This window comes from Dermacentor andersoni, chromosome 10, assembly GCF_023375885.2.
Source record: "Dermacentor andersoni chromosome 10, qqDerAnde1_hic_scaffold, whole genome shotgun sequence".
NCBI lineage: Eukaryota > Metazoa > Arthropoda > Arachnida > Ixodida > Ixodidae > Dermacentor > Dermacentor andersoni.
In genome coordinates this window covers 24586462-24608906 of record NC_092823.1, presented here as the reverse complement: position 1 = coordinate 24608906, position 22445 = coordinate 24586462, and the positions used below count along the sequence as shown (strand labels likewise).

General features: G+C 44.3%; 1 protein-coding gene across 2 annotated transcripts in view; it reads right to left on the bottom strand.

Annotated features, from left to right (window-relative positions):
• Positions 1-22445, bottom strand: part of LOC126519312 (bestrophin-4-like) — an 84739-nt gene that overhangs the window by 28668 nt on the left and 33626 nt on the right. For both annotated transcript variants that reach the window (XM_055065218.2, XM_050168938.3), the window contains exons 5-10: positions 16672-16801; positions 12066-12220; positions 9883-9960; positions 7217-7369; positions 4041-4121; positions 200-354 (exon numbers count right to left, since the gene is read on the bottom strand). In XM_055065218.2, the coding sequence (XP_054921193.1) occupies positions 200-354; positions 4041-4121; positions 7217-7369; positions 9883-9960; positions 12066-12220; positions 16672-16801 (752 nt within the window). The remainder of the gene's footprint in view (positions 1-199; positions 355-4040; positions 4122-7216; positions 7370-9882; positions 9961-12065; positions 12221-16671; positions 16802-22445) is intronic.

The following is a 22445-nucleotide window of genomic DNA, read 5'->3' as shown; positions in this document are numbered from 1 at the left end:
TAATAACGAAGCTGTTAAGAACTGAAGGCAGTGTATATATAGAGAGAGGACATAGACATTGCAGGAGTTCAGACGAAAGATGCCCAACCCAAGCTTTACCGGGTCTAATTGTTGGGTTTCCCAAAAACAACGATGATTACACACAGCGCAGCCCCACAGTTACTCTGTCTCATTCATATACGAACCAGGGCACACTCACATCATGCACGCGGTCGAGCCCTGGTGAGGAAAGCAGTAGAATCGGCTCGATGCCAGCGTGTAAGGAAGTTCTGGCGCGAGCACTTCGTTCCAGTACTGGTCCTTGAGCAGCTCCGGATGGTTCTGGTGCATCTCGTCCACCACGAGATAAGATACCTGAATGGGCAAGGGCAATAGTTTACGCACATACTTCGAAGCACTGTTCGCTATAAGTTCGCGAACACCCAAAGTTCGAGCTGCAATGACCTAATCACAAACTATGTGTCACAATGAGCATTATAATACACTTGTTTATCCTGTGGCTTAACCGTACCCTAATCATGCCACTCAGAACGGAAGAGTGCGTCTTCGTCATCGTATTCGGATAAATTAAGCCTAAATGGCACATACAGTTCGCGGGACGAGCAAGGAGACGCATACGAGCGCTTAATCTACGTTTGTGGGATAAAATGCTAAATTGCCACTGTGTGCAATATGTCGCCGGGCACACGCAACGGGCAACAGATATAATGTTAAGGAAAGAAACAACTATTTCATCGAGATTTTGTGATGTCTGCATAAATTGTTTCATGAGTGCTCAAATTCCTTTCAGTGGTTATGCTCCACCCACTGCCTGTAAGACTGCCATAACTTCTGCACCCTGTCCAGCACTCTATATTCAATGGCTCAAAAGCGTGCCTCCTCGGTTAGACCAAGGAGCTCCGCTAGGGTACCGAAGTTCCGGGTCTTAGGCTGAATAGAACTGGGCTGTTATTCTTGGTCAGATGGACAACCCCAATAGCAGATCGTATATTTCAAAGGATGCGTCAACGAAGGCTTCGACATTCGGTCTGCTGTTCCGGCGAAGATTCATTCTGTGCTTATAAAGTAATCACCATTCTTCGGTATAGCTAATTAAGGCTGGTGAAGCGCGATAAGTAAAGGAATGTTTGTGGCTGTTGGACGGGCCTCTAAAGCCGATAGTCTTCGTAGTAAATCTTGGGAGTTGCGATGCAGTCAACGAGACCAAACCCTCGAACGTGAAGGAGGGGATCACTGCGAGTGGCAAGGCTTGACAAGGTTGACGAGGTCACCGAAGATAAACGACGGCGCAGAAAAACCTCGTCGGATTTTTTTGCGCCACGACCCAACATCTCCTGCCCTTTGCGGATCCTCGTCTATATTAGGAAGGGTGGACCTAAAGTACTCGCACAGCATCTTCCTACAGCGTTCACAGCAATAGTAATCGATTATCTGTTCCTTGTTAAAAGCTTTGAAGAAGCCTCGACATATATTAAAGCAGTGTGCTTAGGGCGGCGCGAGTGTATTCTCGGTGTATTCCATGGAACAGCACCGCTGACTACCCCAAGCCGCTCTACATCATTCTGTATGGACATGCACTGATGGATTTTGTGACATCGACTGCCTGTGCCACGCTTGACGGCTTCCTGTAATTACTAACTTTCCACCTGCGGCGTATTTTCGTTAGTTTTCGAGCATCCGAAGCATGAGACGTTGCTTAAAACGGAACCTATGTTATCTACAGATTGAGTGACTCAACAAACAGCTGGTTGCCATACAAGACATACAAGGCGCGAGCGCTGTATAAGTGTTTAGTTCCTTAATATTTTTTTAAAATCTTCAACAGGCAATTTCGATAGCACCTACGACAAAAACCTAACGACTGATCAGGATTACTGAGAATCGCACTGCAAGACTTCATCTCGAATAGCTCCCAAATGACGGTGAGCTCTGTTTTCTGGTCTGAAGCTCCTCCTTGTATCAACAAATGTATACTGGAGTCAGGACCCACGTCCTAAAAGTTTCGACATATTTTTTGGGTGCATTTTCTGAAGCTCTATCAGTCCTGAGGAGGGCATTACAAAGGTCCTGCACACACATCATTGAGACCAGTTTTCGGTCTGTCTCAATCACGCGAGATTCCCTGCTCATGACTGCAATGTCTTAATGTTCGACGTTCCTTTCTTCTTTTTTTGTTTTCGCTCTGTGTCTCTTACCCACTGCTTATGCCATTCACATTGCATTATATATCGGAGCTTTTGTATTACATTCCAAATGACTGTCTGCGCTCGTGCCTGTCTCCTTGCTTGAACAACTTTCTTTTTGAACAGTTTGTTCTTTTTGAGCATGTACAAACAAGCTGAACTTCTCATTTCTTTCTATTTAAGTTCAGTTCGTGCGATATATCTTTCCATGACATCTCAAGCTATCGTCACAACTTTGTCCGCGCAAAACCACATCACGCGTGCGAGATATCCTGCCACCCTGTCTTATGAATTCTGTGTTCCTCCCCGGCGCCCGTTATGTTACTGTAGTGAACAACCGGTTGTTAGTTCTGCCCATTACGTGACCTGTCAAAATGTACTCTTTGCTCTTAAACAAGTACTGACATTACGTCCACTTGTCAGGTTTCTTTTTTTTTTTGCGTTAAGTGAAGGTCCGGGCTTCGAAATCCGGGGAAGAAATAGTGGCAAGGATTGCAGCCTTTTGAACAATTCACTGCAAATAAAATATAATTAAACGGAAATTTGAGGAAGGCGGTATCAAGTATACGATCCCATCAATAAGAGTTCTGTTAAGTGGAAGACATGTGCAGAGTTGCAGCACCATACACATGTCGTACACCTTCTTCGCAGTGTTAGCTAAGCATAAACAAGTGAATGTAGCAATTAGTCTATCCCGTGGCTTGGCTCCGACCAACGAATACTGGCTTGATTAGGCGTGGCCCCAGCGACGCATTAAAGCAAGAACAGCTCTTACTGCTCCACGAGGGGGCCAAATGACACGTTATCGTCCAGGAAGAGGCTTATTGACGCGTGAGCCGTAAGGCGTTCGACATTTTGGTTGCCTTTATATAGGTCGTCTATGGGGAGAGTGGCGGCGCCCTGAGGCTGTCCAGGTCTGTGCATGCTATGCAGTAAAAATACACCAAAGTTTTGCCTTCCTTAGTTTTTGGTACTGATCTTCAAGGATAGCTTTCTGTAAGAATGCACGTGTTGTAAAAATATATTTCAGATCCTGCTTTTTTTCTGAAAAAAGAAATCTTTCATGGTTTGCTCCTGTGGTTCTGCTTACAGAAAGTTGTGATAATTTTAGTTCCGATTAACGAAAGTTTCTGTGTTACCGCAATACAAACTCAACCAGTTTAGAGGCTGTTGCTCCGTTTATGTGGCAATGCCGTTTGAGCGATTTCCGTTTACCGAGATTCTAATGCGATAGCATTTTTACCAAGAAGTGTCGGTTTCCCAGAGGTGCATGCGTGTTGACGTAATGACACAGGTGTTCACGCGGGAGAGAGCAAGATGTCGCGACGTTTCCGCACTCGCTCTGATTCGCACGGGCATCTGCTAAGCTGTTGCTCATTGTGTGGCTCGATATAGCAGCATAATACACCTCCGAGCGCGAGCCGCAGCAAGTGTCAAACGCCGCGATGTACAGCTCCCACGTGACCTTCTTATGTGTCGTGACGTCATGACATACACACTCCCTGAGAAAAACCGACATTGGCTCGTAGAAAGCTATTATGCTAAATAATTTAGTGCTACTATGTTTCAAAAGTTTCACGTTTCAGGAGCTTCACTTAATGAAACAAAAAGAGAAGTCAGAAACGTCGGTTCAGTACTGCTTTAATCTCAAGCAGAACATCGCTCGCTTGCTTTTGAAGTTTCACTTTGCTGCCATCATATTACTTGGCATTGGGCCCATCATTTTCTATCATTTTCTTTTGAATTTTCCTGTGATTTACAGCTTCATTTCATGTTAGTGCTGCACGTTTCTGGCTTCGACTTTCCTAGGCGCAAAATTGAGCACAGTGTCTCGTGGCCACGTTACAGCCAGCTGACCTGAATATTTCGGTCGATGACATAGTTCATCTCGAAGTCGTCGTCATCTTCACCGAAGGGATTCACCAGTGTCTCTGCAACCTGCGCAGTAGATGTATTCAGCTTCTGCGGTCTTCGCTTCGAATTCGGACCGTATCCGAATTATCGTGCCCGAGGAGGCAATCACCTAGAGCACAGTCTCGTTGCCTGAAGGGCTACGAAAGTAAACATGGCTGCAACATTGTGTTACTTGCAAAAGAAGTATTGTTCTTTATTCTTGGAGACAAAATAACCTACCCAAGGGCAGGCTATCCCAAAAATATCGGAAATACGCTACGTGGACTAAAAAATATAAATGGTCAGGAATAAAAAAGACCGATAGAAAAAGCATGCCGTAAACGCGCTCGTTTTGCCGTCTTCAATACACAACCCACATTTCGCACATGTATGATTCCACAGATAGGTTTGTAAGAGTATATTCAAGGTGAAATTCTAGAGGCATACAATACGCAATCTCCATAATGCCACTGACTACAAGAGAATAGTAAAATATATGTGCTCTTCTAAACGTAATTGTGTGCTACTGCGCACAGTGCGCATATTCACATATCTTTTCTTCCCTAGGCCCCGCTCGCGATTGCATCTGACCGCGGCAATGCCCTTTTAAATGCGAGAGCATTTCTTTGCTTACCCCTGCCCACTATGGCCAGGAAATACACCGGGCGTTTTCGCCAACACTTTCATTTTTTTTTATTGGCTGTTGCAGATAGCCCAAACGAAGGCTATTTTTCTTTGTAAATGTATGAGGAAGTACTGAGCCGAAATTAATAGGAAATGTTCTGTTAGACATTAAATCAGCTCGGCAGTTCAGCACTTGACCGCGGATCACGAGGTCAGCCAGGTCTCTTAAAATTTCAATCTGCACGTGGTGTCATAGGCTTTTTCTAAATCAAAGAAAACTGGAAGGCAAGTGTTGCTTGAGTAAAAATGCATATCGAACTTCATGTTCTAGTGGGACAAGCTGGTAAATGGTTGAACAAACCTTTTTTATATCCAGAATGGTGAGGGTCTATTAGGTATATTATTCTAAAATAAATGTGAGTCTGATATTAATAATACTTTCATATGATTTTGCCAAACAGCTTGTCAGGGCTGTAGCTGCTTCCGCATGTTGGGCAATTACCAGCTTTTAGAAATGAAACTACTATTGCTTTTTCAACTCTTCTGGCATTATACCAGATTCTGTAGAAGGATCGACATTTGTGCGAGTTGGTACTGGTCGAACGTCTTGAAGAGCGGTGCAAGACGACAAAGACAGAAGGCAGGAACACACAACTAGCTTTATTCGAGAGCATACACAAACTTATGTACTACAACCCATAGCCACGTGCTCTCCCATCGATGGCGTCATTATCAGTGGGCAAGCAAAAACTAAAAATCCTGTAATCTAATGCTACACTATGAGACGGTTTAAAAATTCTAATTCACTGTCCTACAAATTTAATGATGGGAAGCTTACACAACGCGACCCTTTTATCCTCATATAGTAGGCCTCAATAATCTCCCTCGTAACCTAACAAGGTTACGAGGGAGATTAATCTCCCGTCTTACCGAGAGAATAACATCTCGTCTTACCTAACAAGGTGATCAAAATTTGCGGTAAGATTAATAGGAAGATGGCCCAGGTTGCCTCCACTCATGCTGGGAAAGGCTGCACTGTTAAGCACACGTCCCCGCCTTTGAACTGTAGAATGAGAGTTGTTTACGAGCTTCCATTTTCCAGCGGTCACGTCTATATCGGCCAAACAGGTCGATGCCTGAACATTCGATTGTCTGAGCATAGGTGCTCGCTAACGGGTAATGCCTACTCACATGTCGCGTGGCATTGCTCTGAGCATGGATGCACTGCAATCTATGAAGACACCACAATACTTTCCGCGCATAGAAATCAAACTACGACGGAGATTATTGAGGCCTACTATATCAGTTACTGCTTCAATTAACGATGCAGCCATTACTGCTTATGGAAGCAGGTTTTTTAGATGGAAATCTCGTGATGCCAGCACCCAGTAAATATGATTCGGAAATCAGGTCAACTGGGAGCTCATTGCTTATCAGCTTATAAAACCCCATGTCCAAATTATAGTTAATTACCTCACATGCCGCGAGCATGTTATTACTTCTGAGCAGTTCTCTTGCATTAGCACTGTAAGAGCTAGGTTTGTACCCTGATCGGTTCATTTTTAAGGGCTTGCGACGAGCTGTTAAGAGCTGTTATTATATGTGTTTCCCCAAGACACCACAGCATAGTTGATATGTGAATAACTAAATGCCTAATGGAGCGACAATAGTGTGTTAGGGTTGCAATGGGAACGTGCTCTGATGAGGACTCGCATGCCGTAAGCCATTTTCTATTTTACGAATGCATAATGATGATGGAATTTAAGATTGCGGTCTAATTTGACACCCAAGTGGGTGACATAATCACTTGAAGTTATTTGATGCTGCCCGATCAATACAGCATCTATACTATTTATTAGAAGTTCGTCATAGGTGAAAACAACTGATATTTATTTTAGGTGGTTTTCTTGCAGTTTATCTTTATTGCACCATTCATGAACATTTGCAATGCCAGAGTTTAGTTTGATTACCAGGGCTCAAATGCAATTAGCGGAATTTAGTAACATTGATTCATCGGCATATAGCATACATTGGAAGTATTTGAGACAGTTAGGCATATAATTTATATAAAGCAGAAAGAGAAGAGGGCCAAGTATGGACATTTGTGGTACATTTAAGTAAGCAGTAACACTGACATTTTGAATTCGGTTATGTAAGTAACTCTTTAAATGTAGCAGAGGAGTACCACAGATTCCGACTAATTCAAGCTTTTTAAAAAGTACGAAATGATCAATTCTATCAAATGCTTTAGTAAGATCGAGATATACTGAGACGGCTCATCAACAAATTTTCTAAAGATACTAGTTAAAGAGATAATGGGTAAATCAGTTTACAATAAAGAATAAACACTCGGGCAACTTTCTTCAATAGAAAAAGAGCAGGAAGACGACAAGAAAGCGCACACTGTAAGTGACACAGGGAATTGGGTTTGCTGCTTCCGCTACATCAACCAATCAGACTGTGCTTCTGGTGGTTGCCTTGCCAACATGGCGATTCGGTCGCAAGACCATCCGTACCTTAAGCCAACCCATGTAGAAGGAGAAGCGCAGGAAGTTGAATATCGGAACGTAAAGGTCGATCTCGTGACCCTTGTAGCCAGCCTCCGGGTTCAGGCCCTGGCTGCCGAACAGCGTCGCCAGGAAGAACGTGTACACGGCTAGAGTCGTCACCTGCACACGCAATGTGTCACGGCTTACTGCAGCAAACGAGCAGTGTGCCCGAGCACACATAAGGGGGTTAATTAATATTTCCCTGGCGTACGAACATTGCAGACGACCAGCAGAGCGGCATCGTCACCTTCCATCTACCTGTCTCGTACGCATTTTCATTCTCCCCCTTTCAGGCGACCTCTCCTCCTCGCTCTTCGACAAAATGCATCTCTGGCACCAGCACGGTAGCGTCTTTGACTGCAGCGTAAACAATATTGTACGCCATATAAAGCGTCCACAAAACATTGAGTGCGTCAACATTCATGGGGTAAAGCTTGTTAAAGAAGGTGCGTGTAATGATTATGGCGGACTAAGAATTCGGGGCTTTTAGTTGCAGTTATTTCTAACATACTGCGCTCTGCTAAATGTAGAGATGTAGGGCTCAACTCCTATATAATGAATGTTATTTCTCTCTCTCCCTATTTCTACTCATGAACTGGCAAGCTTGAAAAGTCTTTTCCGTTCTCAATTTTCCATAGTTTATTTCCAAGAATTCTAACCCCTATGTGGGGTTCATTAGAAGCAAAAAAAGCGCATTGAAGCCAATAAAAAATGTTCATGCCTCCTTTCTATCGCCTGAGGAAAGGTTTAAGAAAGAAAACATCAAGAACTGTCCAACGGCCAGCGCGAATCATGATCGCTGTCACCTTATCTTCTTTTGCTTCTTATACTGCCATAGAAATGCTTTCAAAATATCACCCAATCTAGCCTTTCACAAAGGAAGGAAAAAACAAGCAATTTCTTCGGAACCGAGAAGTTGCTTCATTTTTTAGACGGTCATTAGAAGATGTTGCTTCTAATGTGTCATGTCATGAGTCAGTCATTTAGCAAGCTGCTTGGCTCCAACATTGCACAGTAAGCCGCTTGGATGGTGCCATTTAGTACTGTGCCTCGAAAACCGTGAATAACACACCTTTATTATCTAAAGCATCGTATAAAACTCCACGAAACTGAAGGACAAACTAATTTTGCATGCTCCACTGATATTAAAAAGCGAAGGCTTTATATGGACGGAATAATTACAACACTTATAATTACATCTTGTAGGCTGGAAGTCTGTGATGGGCCGCACTTTGCAGCGATGCTATTCGTTTTCACGCTTTTCGAGCTTTTTCACCGGTGAGAACGGCGCTTCTCCCCCCTCATCAAAGTGCAATTAGCCGGCTTGGCCAGTGGATGAAAGTGGCACAAAATCGAACGGAAGGCACCTTTTTGTTTAATGTCGTACACTCCTATTATGTGTCGTCAGTTTGCATCTGTGTTAAAGGAAAATGTACCTCTTTTTGCTTTTGTACTAAGTGCAAGTTTATGATTATTATTGCAGTAATGAGCTCTTCTTTACATCGCTTATGTACATAAAACGTATATCATGCCACTTTGTTAAACAAACCTTAAACATTGTTTTCTCCGTCCGTCCACTGTTTTCGTTACGATGTGCTCCTAGTCGTTTTTACCAGATGCATGTATAGCTTGCCTTTCAAAGGATGAGTATGCCACATGCAACATTTCGCCGCCATCGCACTTAAAACATCCGTCGAAATTTCGACATCGAATTCAAGTTACCTTAAGTGAGAAAACAAGACGACCAGCGTATCACTGCTGGCGATCTCGACAAGGTGTCTGCGATGTCCAGAGCACTCGCACAGAATAATTTGAAGCACGGAAAGACAAGGTCGTGTTGTTATGTCCAGCCGTGAAAATTATTTACCATTATTAAACAACTCAACCAAGTTTTCGCACTAATGAATCTCAACGAGATGAATGATGATTGAAACAATTTGCATCCGCGTCCAGTGTAATTTTCATTATTTTGGGGAAGTGAAACATTTCTTTGTGTTTCAGGCGTCAACGCCACTGAAGGATTCAATTTTAGAGCCTGTGTAAGAACTAACGCTAAATAACATAACATCATCTGCCTGTGCGTCAATCCTCTTTTACACCCCACGGCAGCTAATTGCTTATATGGCATTCCGCTGTTTTGCAAAAACGTTCGTGTACAAATTGAGATCCAGGTGCACCTAAAACAACCACAGGGGGTGAAAATTAATTCCGAACCACCCTCTACAGCATCCGCCATAATCAGATTGTGGTTTTGGCACGTAAACCACCAGAATGCAAATAATTTTTTTTAATACCGTCGTTTTTATTGTTTACGCGTAATGCTCGTCTGAAAGTCTGGCCTACTGGGATTAAAACTGACTGTCTTCAAAAAAATTTGCATATTTCTTTATCTAGTGCAGACTGGCATGAAAACGCTAAGGCCTATTATAGGATACACACTCCCTGAATAGTCCTTGAGAGAGAGAATACTTCCTGTATGTTACGTATGCGAGACGAGCGCACTTCATGGCGCTCCGTTTAGGCACCAAAAAAGTTACTACAGGGAATTGTTGTTGTTGTTTTTTTTCGTGGGACTGTTTGCCCTGCATTGCTATGACTGGAGCCGTAATGCGTGAGGAGAGTAACATTCTCACCTGAGTGTAGACGAGAGGTATACTAATCCAGTCATAGTTGAACAGGCTGCCGCAGTTGCCTCGGTAGCGGGCGATCTCCTGCCGAAAGAATAGCACACATCCGTTAGGCCAGCCTTTAGGATACATCGTAAGAAGGTTCAGGTTAGTGTCATAAGAAACCGACAAAAAACTAAGTAAAGTATTGCGGAACGCTGCTTTTTTGGTGCATTCATTCGCATAGATAATTAAATATGAGGGTCAGAATTACGATAGCCTTCATAATTTTATTGAAGAACATGGAAATGAAAGAGTAGAACAGACAACTTTTTCACCGATAGCACTCGAACTCGTATTTTCCGTATGCCGCCTGGGATGTTCTACCAATTGTGCTATGACGACATATTTCTTTTCCCACGGATATTGGTAACCTTAAGGCCTCCGGACATCATCGCCACATCTGGATCGTCATTGATGATGCGGGAGTAGGAACGGTCAAGCGATGAGCTTCAGGCCAGCCCAGATGAGGAGAAGCCAGAAAGAAAGAAAATGACGCAGCGATAGGGTACGTTTAGTGGGTCTCGCGTAATCTCAAGAAGGTATAGCTCTGTGTGCGAAGATGAAGATCGCATTTTCCGCACCCCGGAAGCTGCCCATGCTTCGCAAGTTGATAAATTTCGTAGCAAAACCTCAAGGCTGTAAGCACAAGAATAGGTTGCTTGAGCTTAAAGTGGCGGTTGAACGTCACGCGCGGCTGTTTTACGAGAATATATATATATGACACACACCGGGTGGTGCAGATTTAATTTCTTAAGATCGCCCTAAGACGGCTTTCGAGGCGAACGGGTGGTTTCTATTCAGCCCCGTACTGTGTAACTTTCAGTTAACCGTGAGGCAGGCAGTAGATCCAACACCTCAGACAGTCAGGGCATAGTTTTTCTTGAACTGTGAAGGTCGTGTTCTGAGACACTCGCACTGGTTACCTATGTAGCTTTGAGCTGTACTCTTGTGGATGAGCTTTTTTTCCCTTTTCATAAAATAAGTTGCAATCAACTTAGCGCAAGACAGGGGTAATTGGCAAATCCAGGAAAGGCCTTCGTCATACAGGGGACATGGTGATAATGACAAATCAACTTGATCTAAACATAGAGACGTGCATTAAAGAGGCAATAAATAAGATAGATAAGCGTTGGTCAATTAGGGTTAAAAGAGGGGCAAAGTATTAGGAAGCTAGGTCGACAGACGCAAACGGTTAGCCCTCATGATGACACCAGGGACTTCGCAGATGAGGATGGGTTCCCTAAACAAACGAAGGCAATTGGAGGTCTATGGTCCCTGTTTTGCAGTGGAAATAAATATATGATAATAGTGGCTGTAATACTGACAACGACAAAAATAATTTCGGCCTGAGGGAACTCGCACATGCAGACTCACACTGACTAACTTATTGGGGCAGAACTCACCTGCGATTACTGTCCCAGTTGATATATATATATATATATATATATATATATATATATATATATATATATATATATATATATATATATATATATGTGTGTGTGTGTGTGTGTGTGTGTGTGTGTGTGTGTGTGTGTGCGCGCGCGCTTTTGATAATGATCCAATAACTTGCTATCCCATCCCATCTCTAGCACGTAAGGAGTAGCTTCCAACATTTCACACAAATCCAATGTTTGTTTCTTTCGACTTTGACACTCCCAATGCGTTAACATTAATAAAAAATTTTCACACTGAATGCATGAAACGCGATTGTAAATCGACAATCGCTTCGACGGGAGTCTCCAGGAATCGGTACGCACCTACGCCGGGGTGAACTCGGCGTGAGTCTTCAAGCGTTCTGCAGCAACCCGAGCAAAGCGGGACCGCATTCGAGTTGACTCTCGCGGTGTCACAAGTATAGCTGTTTTTTACTATTTTGATGTAAATCATGCATTATGTATGCTGAAATGAAGGCTCTTATTTCAGCCGACCGACAATAGCGATTCCTGTCGACGGGTTCTTTATTCAAATGTTCTTCAAAACTTAGACATCAGCGCGAAATTTCGCACAGCTATCGTGCTCCCATCAGCTCTGAATGTTTCGCGAAAACCGTTTGACGCACGCAAAAAAAAATCGTCTTACAAGGTCAAGAATGCTATTCACATTAAAAAGAACGCGTGACATTATTGCGACAAAGGGCCACTGACGTCTACGACTGTTTTGAGCGCGAAGTCGTCCCGTATGCGCCCCTCCTTGCGTGCCCGCGAGGCGATGCTTGAGGCCCAGACCAGGGGCATCCAGTACGTCGAGTGGTTGGTCTTCAGCTGCTCGAACACCTCCCGCTCGTTGCCTAGCAGCAGGCCTGCATCGAGCACACAGAGCCATGTCCGTCAGCGGAATCGCGAAGCGTGCTTGCTGGAAATGCTCTACATGGCTCAAGGTACAAGAAAACTTCGCAATAAAATAAGGCCGGGTCGGAGCGAGCGTTATGGTTTCCAAGCATACACGAGCCTGGAGAGCTTGTAATGCGGACTGCAAAATTACAGTGAGGCGAGCAAATCTGAAAGGGGCAATTTTGTTTAGTGAATTCTAGAACTGGTACAGCGCAACATACAAAGGTAGAAACAAGCCAAGCCGGCCAGATATAGGAACAGAGCGCTGACTTCCAACTTCCTTTGTATGTTGCGCTGTACCAGTTCTAGAATGCAATACCAACTCGCCCAATGCCTTGTGCCTTGTGCCTTGTGCAAGAATAAAGGGCCTCGCAAGTGATGCATATCACACGTAATAATGTCAGTTTAACCTTTCATGAATACGAGAGTGAAACGAGCGAATTGAAATGGATTCGTTGTGTCCAGGGAAAACAGTAACTAGAGAAGTGACAAGCCTTGTGGCTAGCAAACGCAATACAGCCTCCAGTGTGAGCAATATAGGGCGAAAAGATACTTGGGAGGAAAGCATTGTTATTCAGCGTACAAATGAATTTAGACTATAACGATCCCACATGCGTCAGAAATCAGAAACTTAAAAGAGTCTCCAAAATGGAAAGTCAACTGAAAACAGCAATCCGAGACCTGCAAGGCATGGGGTTAAATTTGCTGACAATGCGTCGAAGCCATGACATTCAGCTACAGCAAAAGAAGCTCGACATTGAGAAAAATGGATTGTGAAGAGCGGCGCCTAGCTCTAGAGGAACGAAAGTTGGACCCTGCCGAAAAAAAAAACACCAGTTCGTAGTGTCCTGCCGGCAACATGAGCACCAGAAACTGCGACAGCACATTGCACAAATGTTCAACAAACACACTGAAGAAATCAGTAATCTCATAAACGCAAGATACATATCGCATGAGTGAAAGCTGTGTTAGTGTCATAGGGACTATACAGTTCAATAAAACTGGTTTTAAAACTTGCGTCATGTCGTCAAGATAACGGGGGGGGGGGGGGGGGGGGGGGAATATAAACTTCAAGAGATGGGGGTTCAAGGTCAAAGTACTGCGATGCCTGGGCGCCGTACAAGCAGGTATGATAGTTTGCGATAAGTGCACTGGCTTTGTACATGCGCTCCACATTCTGGCAGTTTTTCTTTCTCATATCTGGCAGTAAATCTGCTTTGTAGATTCTACAAAGGCAAAGAGCTCCGCAATTTTCCCGAAATCCCACCCTACGGCCTGTCTCAGACTACTCATAGCTTTGTTGTATGTACACTGCTCTGGAGTCAAGAATTCACCGTCGTAGGTCTTTAGCAGAAGTGGTCGCAATGGCTAGGCAGGGCTCCCGTAGAGGCAACAGTGATGACCCTGAATTAGCTTTTCCAGCTTCGTATTTATCTCGCTATTGCCGAAGTTACCTGAAAAAATGGAATTCTGCATTAGCACCACCGCTTCAACATACCTGCTTCATCAGAAGACGCAGGAGGAGTAAAGAATACGGAGTAGCGGTATGTCAGGCGAGATGCGCTTCTTGGTATTCAGCGCTGCTCCCTATTTACTCACCGGCACCATGCCTGCTGCCTGGATATGACTCATCTATCTGGCAAATAACGCCATTCTGGCACATTATAGCCTGGTACTTGAGGGTGTGGAATCGCTTATGCCCACTAAAGTAAAGTTGTCTTGGCGGTCGGCATAGTGCTTCTCGCAGTGCCATCGATCAACGTCCAGCAATTCGTAAACGGGGCACCTTTCGCGTGAATGGCCCGAAAAATGTAAACAGGTATATCACAAATGTGGACTCGCACAATCGCAGGCTTAATTCTGCTGTCTTTGCGCTATAACTTCGAGAACTGCTCTAGCGTGTCGATGATGAGCCAGGTGCGGTTATTTACGTCGTCCAGAAGGTGGAAGAACCGCTCATCGATGTGCCGGAGAACTTCGACCGTCAAGGACGATATGTCCAAGAAGTGCCGGTAAAATGGTCATCAAGGTCGCGCAGTCGGTTCGGGTAGGGTAGGGTAGCCGTCGAAATGTTAGAGTGCCTCGTCCACGGGAACTGACACTCTCTGCAAAGTCGCAACCGTTAACGTATGGGCAGGGCCATCTGTACCCTGCGTACATCTTCCTTTTCAAAATGGAGTGAGTGAGTGAGTGAGTGAGTGAGTGAGTGAGTGAGTGAGTGAGTGAGTGAGTGAGTGAGTGAGTGAGTGAAAACTTTTGAGTCTTTCAAGAGTTTCACGGTTACGAGGTCTCCGTCGTCTTCATCTTCTTGGCGCTGGCGACTTGAGACTTCTCTTCAGCAAGGGTGGGCCCCTATTCCAAGGCTCCACTGAGTCGTGCTGCATCGCTCGCGTGCTACACTAGGGCCCTTTGGGCCGTGAGCTCGCTGCTGGTGAGCGGACTCTCCCATTGCTCCGCACTCGGGTGTTCGTGTTTGTGGAATGCTTTGTTGCGTTCGCACTCCCAGGTGATGTGGTAGTTCGGCAAGTACGTCCTGAACATACCACTCTTCATCGCATCAATTTTGAGCAACCCGCGCACGGAGGGCGGATCACGCCATGTGTCAACGAAGACCTCGATACATAACAGATTTCCTATTTCAGACTACTTGAGCTGAGACAGGAGTAAATGGTCGTGCAGCATTCTTCACACCATCGAGCAAATGGCAATGTATGGCGTATGTTATCGGTCCTTACTGGCGAAACACAGGCGCTACTACCGTATGTTATAACTGGTCGCTAAAGAGAAGCCCAGCCTGGACGATGGGTGCACTCTTAAAAAAGTTTGCACGATTTGGGGAGTAATGTTGTCCCACAACTATATCGTCATAAGTCTTGCGCGCCCTCCCTTTCTTTACCGCGGCGCGCCCGGTACTTTCACGTCACAAACGGTATGTGTGTAATCAGAGTGCCATAGTATTCTTGACAGGAAAGCAGCAAGCGCACGGTTTTCAAGAAACCAAGCGCAAGCAAAGCTGATGGCGATTTTCGTTGTATGCCTCCGGTGCCAGCGCCGGCAGCGGAGGCGGTCATCGAGGCGTCCTATTCCGCTCGACCGAACGAGGGATCGCTGAGCTAAGGCTCTGGCTGTCGGCGCTCCATTGCCGCCTCCGCTCGCCCGCTGGCCCGTAAACCTGCTGAGCTAGAACTCTATATTAACCTGCAAACATTCTTTGGCGAGTTCCCCAGTCCGTCACGCGAAAAGTCTAATGCCTTGTGTCTGCACAAGAATGTGTAATTCGCGATATTAGGACATATAATAGTGTAAATGTAGATGATTGTAAGCTTTATATGCGATACATAACAATGGAAACCAAAAAAAGATAAGCTTGATCAGAGAGAATTCCCATGGGGATACATAGGGCACCATAAAAGATCCATGGGGAAGAATATAGTTGAGGTGGGCCAACCTGAAATGTGAAAATGGGCAAACCTAAATTTGGGGGTAGGCCAACTTAAATTTGTGGTATGGGGCAACCTTACATTTGGGGGTTGGTGAATTGAAATTTCGGGTTGCGCTAACTGAAATTTGGGGGTATGCTTACGCATACTTAGACAACTCCGGTGGAGCTTCTGCATGTTTTTTTTTTTTAATTACTGAGGACAGGATCGCGCATATGCCGGTCTTTATTGGCACCCTAGATGCTCTATATTACCAAGAAGTAAAATATCGTAACCAGAGAGTTAGGTGTCTGCACTCCTTTAATTCAAATTTACGCACTTTTGTGCACCTTTGTTCTTCCGGTAGGTGATGTGCTAGTCGCAAGTGCAAGCGGTACGCATTGGCGTCTGTTAACAGAAAGATGTCACACCACCGGTTCGGCGGTAAATGGGTTCAGATCTTCGTTGCCTTCCGTGCAATAGGTAAGCCGTATTTCTCGACATAAAAAAGAGGAAATTTACTGTCGTCTTTCTGTGACATGTGACGCACTATTTTCTCGGTCTCGAACGCGAGCGATGGGATAGGTCTCTCTATAGCATTAGTTCATTGTGCTGCCTGCTATGTAGGAAACGGATCGCGGACGTGCACGGAAAGGGCAAATGAAGCAGACGTACCGGCATCGACGAGGTGGTCCAGCGTCGGGAAGCGCTTCTTGACGGGCGGTCTCGAACGCGAGCGATGGGATAGGTCTCTCTATAGCATTAGTTCATTGTGCTGCCTGCTATGTAGGAAACGGATCGCGGACATACACGGAAAGGGCAAATGAAGCAGACGTACCGGCATCGACGAGGTGGTCCAGCGTCGGGAAGCGCTTCTTGACGGGCGGCCTCGAACGCGAGCGATGGGATAGGTCTCTCTATAGCATTAGTTAATTGTGCTGCCTGCTATGTAGGAAACGGATCGCGGACATACACGGAAAGGGCAAATGAAGCAGACGTACCGGCATCGACGAGGTGGTCCAGCGTCGGGAAGCGCTTCTTGACGGGCGGGCTGATGCAGCGCAGGGTGATGATGGACGACAGGTTGGCGTAGCGCATGATGGTGCGACGCATCAGCCGACCGCGTTCGTCCTGCGAAGGCGCGCGTTGCATCTGCAGGCTTACAGAGACTGCCTGCGCGCTGCATTCGTATTCATCAGTAGCACGTGAGAGCGGAGGCCCTCGCGTGTGGAAGTGTGCGCCTTTGTATAGTATGTACGCATATATGCTTTATTTCCACAAAAACTAAATACAGCTTTGCGGGGGTAAAGTGGGGAAAAGAGCTGCTCGTAGCAGCTTGACCAGCCCCAAATACCCTTAACACAAAAAGAAAATAAGGGAGCAGCAGAGCGGAAATACAGTTTTCCGAAGTACTTACATATTCAAGCATTACAACATATCATGCATACGCATTGCAAATCAGGCGAGGAAAAAAAATACAACAAAAGCAAGAAGTGAGCAAGCAAGCAAAAACACGAAATCTCACTGCACTTCAAAAGCACATAGGCATTGTACAACTCACATATGAGAGAAAAAATCTAGAATATCAGGAGGAGAACAAGTTGCAATATCAATTTTATTAACAATAAAATCGTTCAATAACCGAGGTAGCCTGGAGCACAGCATCTGTGATCCATAGTTTGTGCGCGATTTTGGTACGTGCCAGTACTCTGGCTTTCTTGTGCTGTATGGAGTTTCGTATAGTTTTAAGTTAGCCATAAAAGTAATGTAGTTTATGTTCTTTTTCTGTTCATTTTTATACGCAAGCACTAAACGATACTTTAAAAGGGCCTGTACTTTCGGTGTGTTAAGTTTATGAAATAAATAAGCTGAAGGGAAATCGTATGGTTTATTGCAAATAGCGCGAAAAGCCTTCTTTTGCAGTATGTACAGCCTGTTGATATTTGTGTCAGAAGTGGTAGCCCAGACCGAACAACAATAATTTAAATGGCTGAGAAAAAGTGAATTATATAACAGGCACTTAATAGAACGAGGAAGATAGTTCAAGGAATAAAATATTCCAGTGATTTGTGAAAGCTTACTAGCAAGAAAATCTATATGGCTCTGCCACGTCATAGTATGATCAAAAAATACACCTAGCAATTACCCAGGCTACCATTGTTGGATGCAGCCAGAGTGAAGGGCAATATGAGCGAAGCACAGCTGCCTGGTATGGTGTAAGAAAAAGCGGGCACGTCTACAACTTGGAAACAGAGTCCCAAATGCGCTGCACGTACAGTTTTTTTCATCTGCGCCAACTTATGACACCAACCAGCGATGATGTCGTTAGCCATTGAAGACGTGCCAATGCGGAATGAACGCAGTTGCCCTGGTGCTCGGCAAAGCTTTCTCATTGTGTTTCACATTGTGCGACGAGACTTTACATTATATAAACACGTATGAATTTTTCATGCATGGCGTAGCCCATTTCACGAGGAAGTTCAGCGGCTTTAAAGTGCTGCTCTGTCATGCAGGAAGTCTATCAAAACGGAACGCTCTCCTTTCGCTTACTAATGATGGAGAATGTGCTGGCGTGCTGCCTAATAAGTAGATTATTTTCCTGCTTTTAGCACATGCTTTTGAGCATGCGTATGAATTGTGTTCAATTTTCCCAGGTTCCACAAAGCAGTTTACATACACAGCTGTGTCATCTAGCGTTGCATCTTATGTGACCTGTACAATAGCATGTAATCAATTCGTACCGCGTCATCTCGGCCAAACTCACAAAGGACTCAGTCTAAACCTCTAGAAGCATCAATTGTGCAAACGAGCTCTCAGGTATTCTTCACGCGACGCAGAAAGTACAGAGCACGCGGCTGACATAAAAAAAAAAAATTAATAACCGCGCCAGCTTAGCTGGCGCATTTATTTAAGCTCGCCGCGCCATCTATTTTAACCACGCCATTTATTTAACCACGCCATCTAAGCTGGCGCCAGCTTAGCTGGCGTGAGGGCACGGCAGCTTTTCTGAGAGCATGCCTAACCATGCGTGGCTTGTGTTGCCGGTCCGTTTTTATAATCCCTATTCTAATGTACGTACAAGCTGTTATGGTCTTTTTGTGCTGCCGTGCCCCCAACGGTGTTTTCATATGATTGCTGATTGCTGGCTTACCGTACTTATCGCTTTGCGTGGAGATGTGGAGGAAAATCCTGGCCCTGAAGGTCAAGAAATGCTGAATGCCATCTTTACTGCTCTGAAGTAACTTAAAGAATCCGAGAAGAAGCGTGATGACACACTGTCGCAAATGAATTCTCAGCTGTCAAGGCTGGACGAAGTGCTACGAATATCAAAAGCGAATGAACAGAAAGTATCTGTCCTGGAGAAATCGGTGAAGCATTTCGAAAAGGTTTTGGCTGCTCAGGATAAAAAGCTTAACGATTGCGAAGACAGAGCACGTCGAAATAACTTGGTGGTGTTTGGAATTCCTGAAAAGCCTGACGAAACTAGCGACATGCTCGAGGATATGGTGGTCCGGCAGGTTTGTCATGACAGACTGGGTATCGTAGTCAAATCATTGGAGCGCATACATAGGATCGGCAGGTTACGGAATAACAAACCCAGGCCCATAATTTTTCGTTTGTACAACTTCAGAGAAAAATATTCTATCATGAAAGTTTGCTTTAAACTAAAAGATACAGGGGTATCGATATCACATGATTACTCACAAAGAACCCTTGCTATCAGAAAAAAGCTTTGGCAGTCTATCGGCACCGATAGAAAGGCTGGGGACAGGGCCAGACTGGTGCATGATAAGCTGTTCGTAAGCAACGAAGCTTACACGTGGGATGAAGGCAAAAATTGTAGAGTGCTCTTGCGCAGGGCCAATAGTCCAGCGCAGAAAGTCCGAAATAGCAATTCTGGAAACAGGAATGAAGACTGACGTAATATCAACACCGCAAACGCCGAAAAGAAACTTTTTCGGCTTCTTGGCCTGAACGCACAAAGCTTATGCAACAAATATGACCAACTAGAACGAGTGTATGATCCTGTTGTATGATCCTCATGTTGCGGTAATTACCGAGACCTGGCTACGACCAGAAATAACAAACGATTGCGTTTTTCCGCCAACATATAACTGCTATCGCAAGGACCGTCTGACACGAGGCGGAGGCGTGGTTGTTTTAGTAAAAAAAAAACTTTGATGTCTTTGCTTTTGCCTGCTGTTAGCACGGAGCATGAAAGTGTTTTCTGTAAGGTGACGTTGTTGGGTAACCAAGTTGTCGTCGGGGGCGTTTACAGACCACCCGGGTCTCATCCGGATTTCTTATTAGAGTTGTATGATTACCTAGACAGTTATCAAAATCGAAATGTTGTTATTTCCGGGGACTTCAACTTACCTCATATTGACTGGTATTCAATGTCATGTGGCTCAACGGACACTAAAAGTTCTGAAACCTTGCTAGATATATTACTAGCGCACAACCTTACCCAAACTGTTTACCTGCCTGCAAGGATTACAGATTCAGCGACTTCAATTCTCGATCTTGTGTTATGCTCTGCTAGCATCTCTGACTATAAAGCTGAAGTGAACGAAGGGATCTCTCACCACAAAATAGTGTACTTCACATGCGCGCTTCCTACTCGATCACAGTTACGTACTCCCAAGTATATCACTGTAAAAAATTATGATTCTGCTGACGACCTTCAAATTGTGCATTGTTTGGAAGAAGCACTTGTACAGCTTGGTACTGACGATGACGTGAATTCTCTGTGGAACAAGTTTAAGTCCTCGTGCCACTTTTGTATCAGAAAATTCATTCCAGATAAAACAATAAAGATCGGCAGACAGAACCCTTGGATGAACAGAGACATCATTCATGTCAAACATAAAATAAAACGATACCGGAAATCTAAATATTACGACAGGACAATTGTTGGCACGATGGCAAATGACTTGGCTCTAAAACTGAGAGAGGCAAGGGAACATTATTTTACGGAAACACTTAGTCAATTTGCCTCTCAGAACTCCCCAAAATTTTGGCAATTCCTATCTAACAAAGATTCCCAACTTTCGTGGGAAATATGCGATGGTGAAAAAACAATTACAGATGCAAAGAAAATAGCTGAAGCATTTAATGCGTTTTTCCAAAGTGTTTATTCCACTTCGAGCACTAGTGTTGCCGAGAGGCAGATAATTGACAGCCCAGACGTGATCAGTGTAACTATTGAGGGTGTGACTGAGCTCCTTCTACGGTTAGACGCAAAGAAAGCTGCAGGGCCAGATAACATTCCTCCTGCTTTTCTTAAAAGATATTCCGAAGTATTAGCTCGATTTTTGGTCATTATTTTTACTAAATCTTTAGCCTGTGGTACTGTTCCCGACGAGTGGCGTTTGGCACGAGTAATACCAGTTTTTAAGAAAGGTCTCCGATCTTCTGTAAGTAATTGCAGACCAATATCACTCACCTGTTGCTGCTGCAAAACTTTAGAACACATCATAGTCACTTACCTGAATATTTTTTTTGGAGAGAAATAATATACTCACGGCTAATCAGCATGGTTTTAGACAAGGTTACTCCACAACCACACAGTTAGTAGTTACTGTCCATGAGCTCGCTTCCGTGCTTGATGGGGGCGGTCAAGTTGACGCTATTTTCTTAGATTATTCTAAGGCTTTCCACAGAGTCCCTCATTTGAAACTAATATATAAAATGAAACTTCTCGGAATATTCCTACAGATCATAAACTGGGTAAATTCATACCTGACTGGTCGTAAGCAGTATGTGGAAATAAATGGATCATGCTCCCGGCTTTGGGGGGTAACTTCAGGCGTACCTTAGGGATCGGTGCTGGGTCCAGTACTGTTTAATATTTATATTAATGACCTAGTTAAAATTGTGGAATCACCTGTTCGCGTCAAATTGTTTGCAGATGATTGTATTATATTTAGCAACATTCGAACTGTCTCTGATCAGCTTTTTCTGGAAGAAACCTTGGATAGGTTGGCAGAATGGTGCAATGAATGGGATATGGTTATTAATTATGACAAAACAGTGCATATGTGTATTACAAATAAGTTAAGAAAGCTAGAATACTTGTACAAAATAAAGGATAATAAGATTAGGAAAGTAGAAAGCTGCAAATACTTGGGGATAACTTTAACTTCACGTCTATCCTGGGTGCCTCACATAGACAACATAACCTGTGCAGCCCGAAAAAGTTTAGGATTTCTAAAGTTCAAATTAGGTGACTCCACTTCCTCATTAAGACTAAAAGCCTATAAAACGTACGTTAAGCCTCTCTTAGAATATTCGAGTATCGTTTGGGATCTTCACACAGTGGTAGGTATTGAAAAACTAGAAAGAATTCAAAGGTTAGCCGTGCGCTTCGTTTATAAGCGCTTCAAACGACGTGATTCTCCAACGAGTATGCTGGAAGCCGCAAACTTGGAACCACTAACTGATCGAAGAAAAACTGCCAGATAAAATTTCTTTCGCCAGCTTTATTACGGGAAACTAGGAATACAACCGCGTGACTATATTATTAAGGACACATCTCGAATTTCCCGCCACAAACCCAGCCAGTATTTAAAACCGATCTTTGCACGAACAAACCTCTTCAAAAACTCATTTTTTCCGAAAACAATCAATTATTGGAATGCCCTACCTGGAAATTCCCACTGGTTACAGCCACCCACTTGATGAATCTTGTTGACTGTAACCCTTGTATATGTTTGTATGTTTGCTTATTTTTGTATCTGCTCACGTAGCCCCCTCCTGCTTGGACAGATGTCCG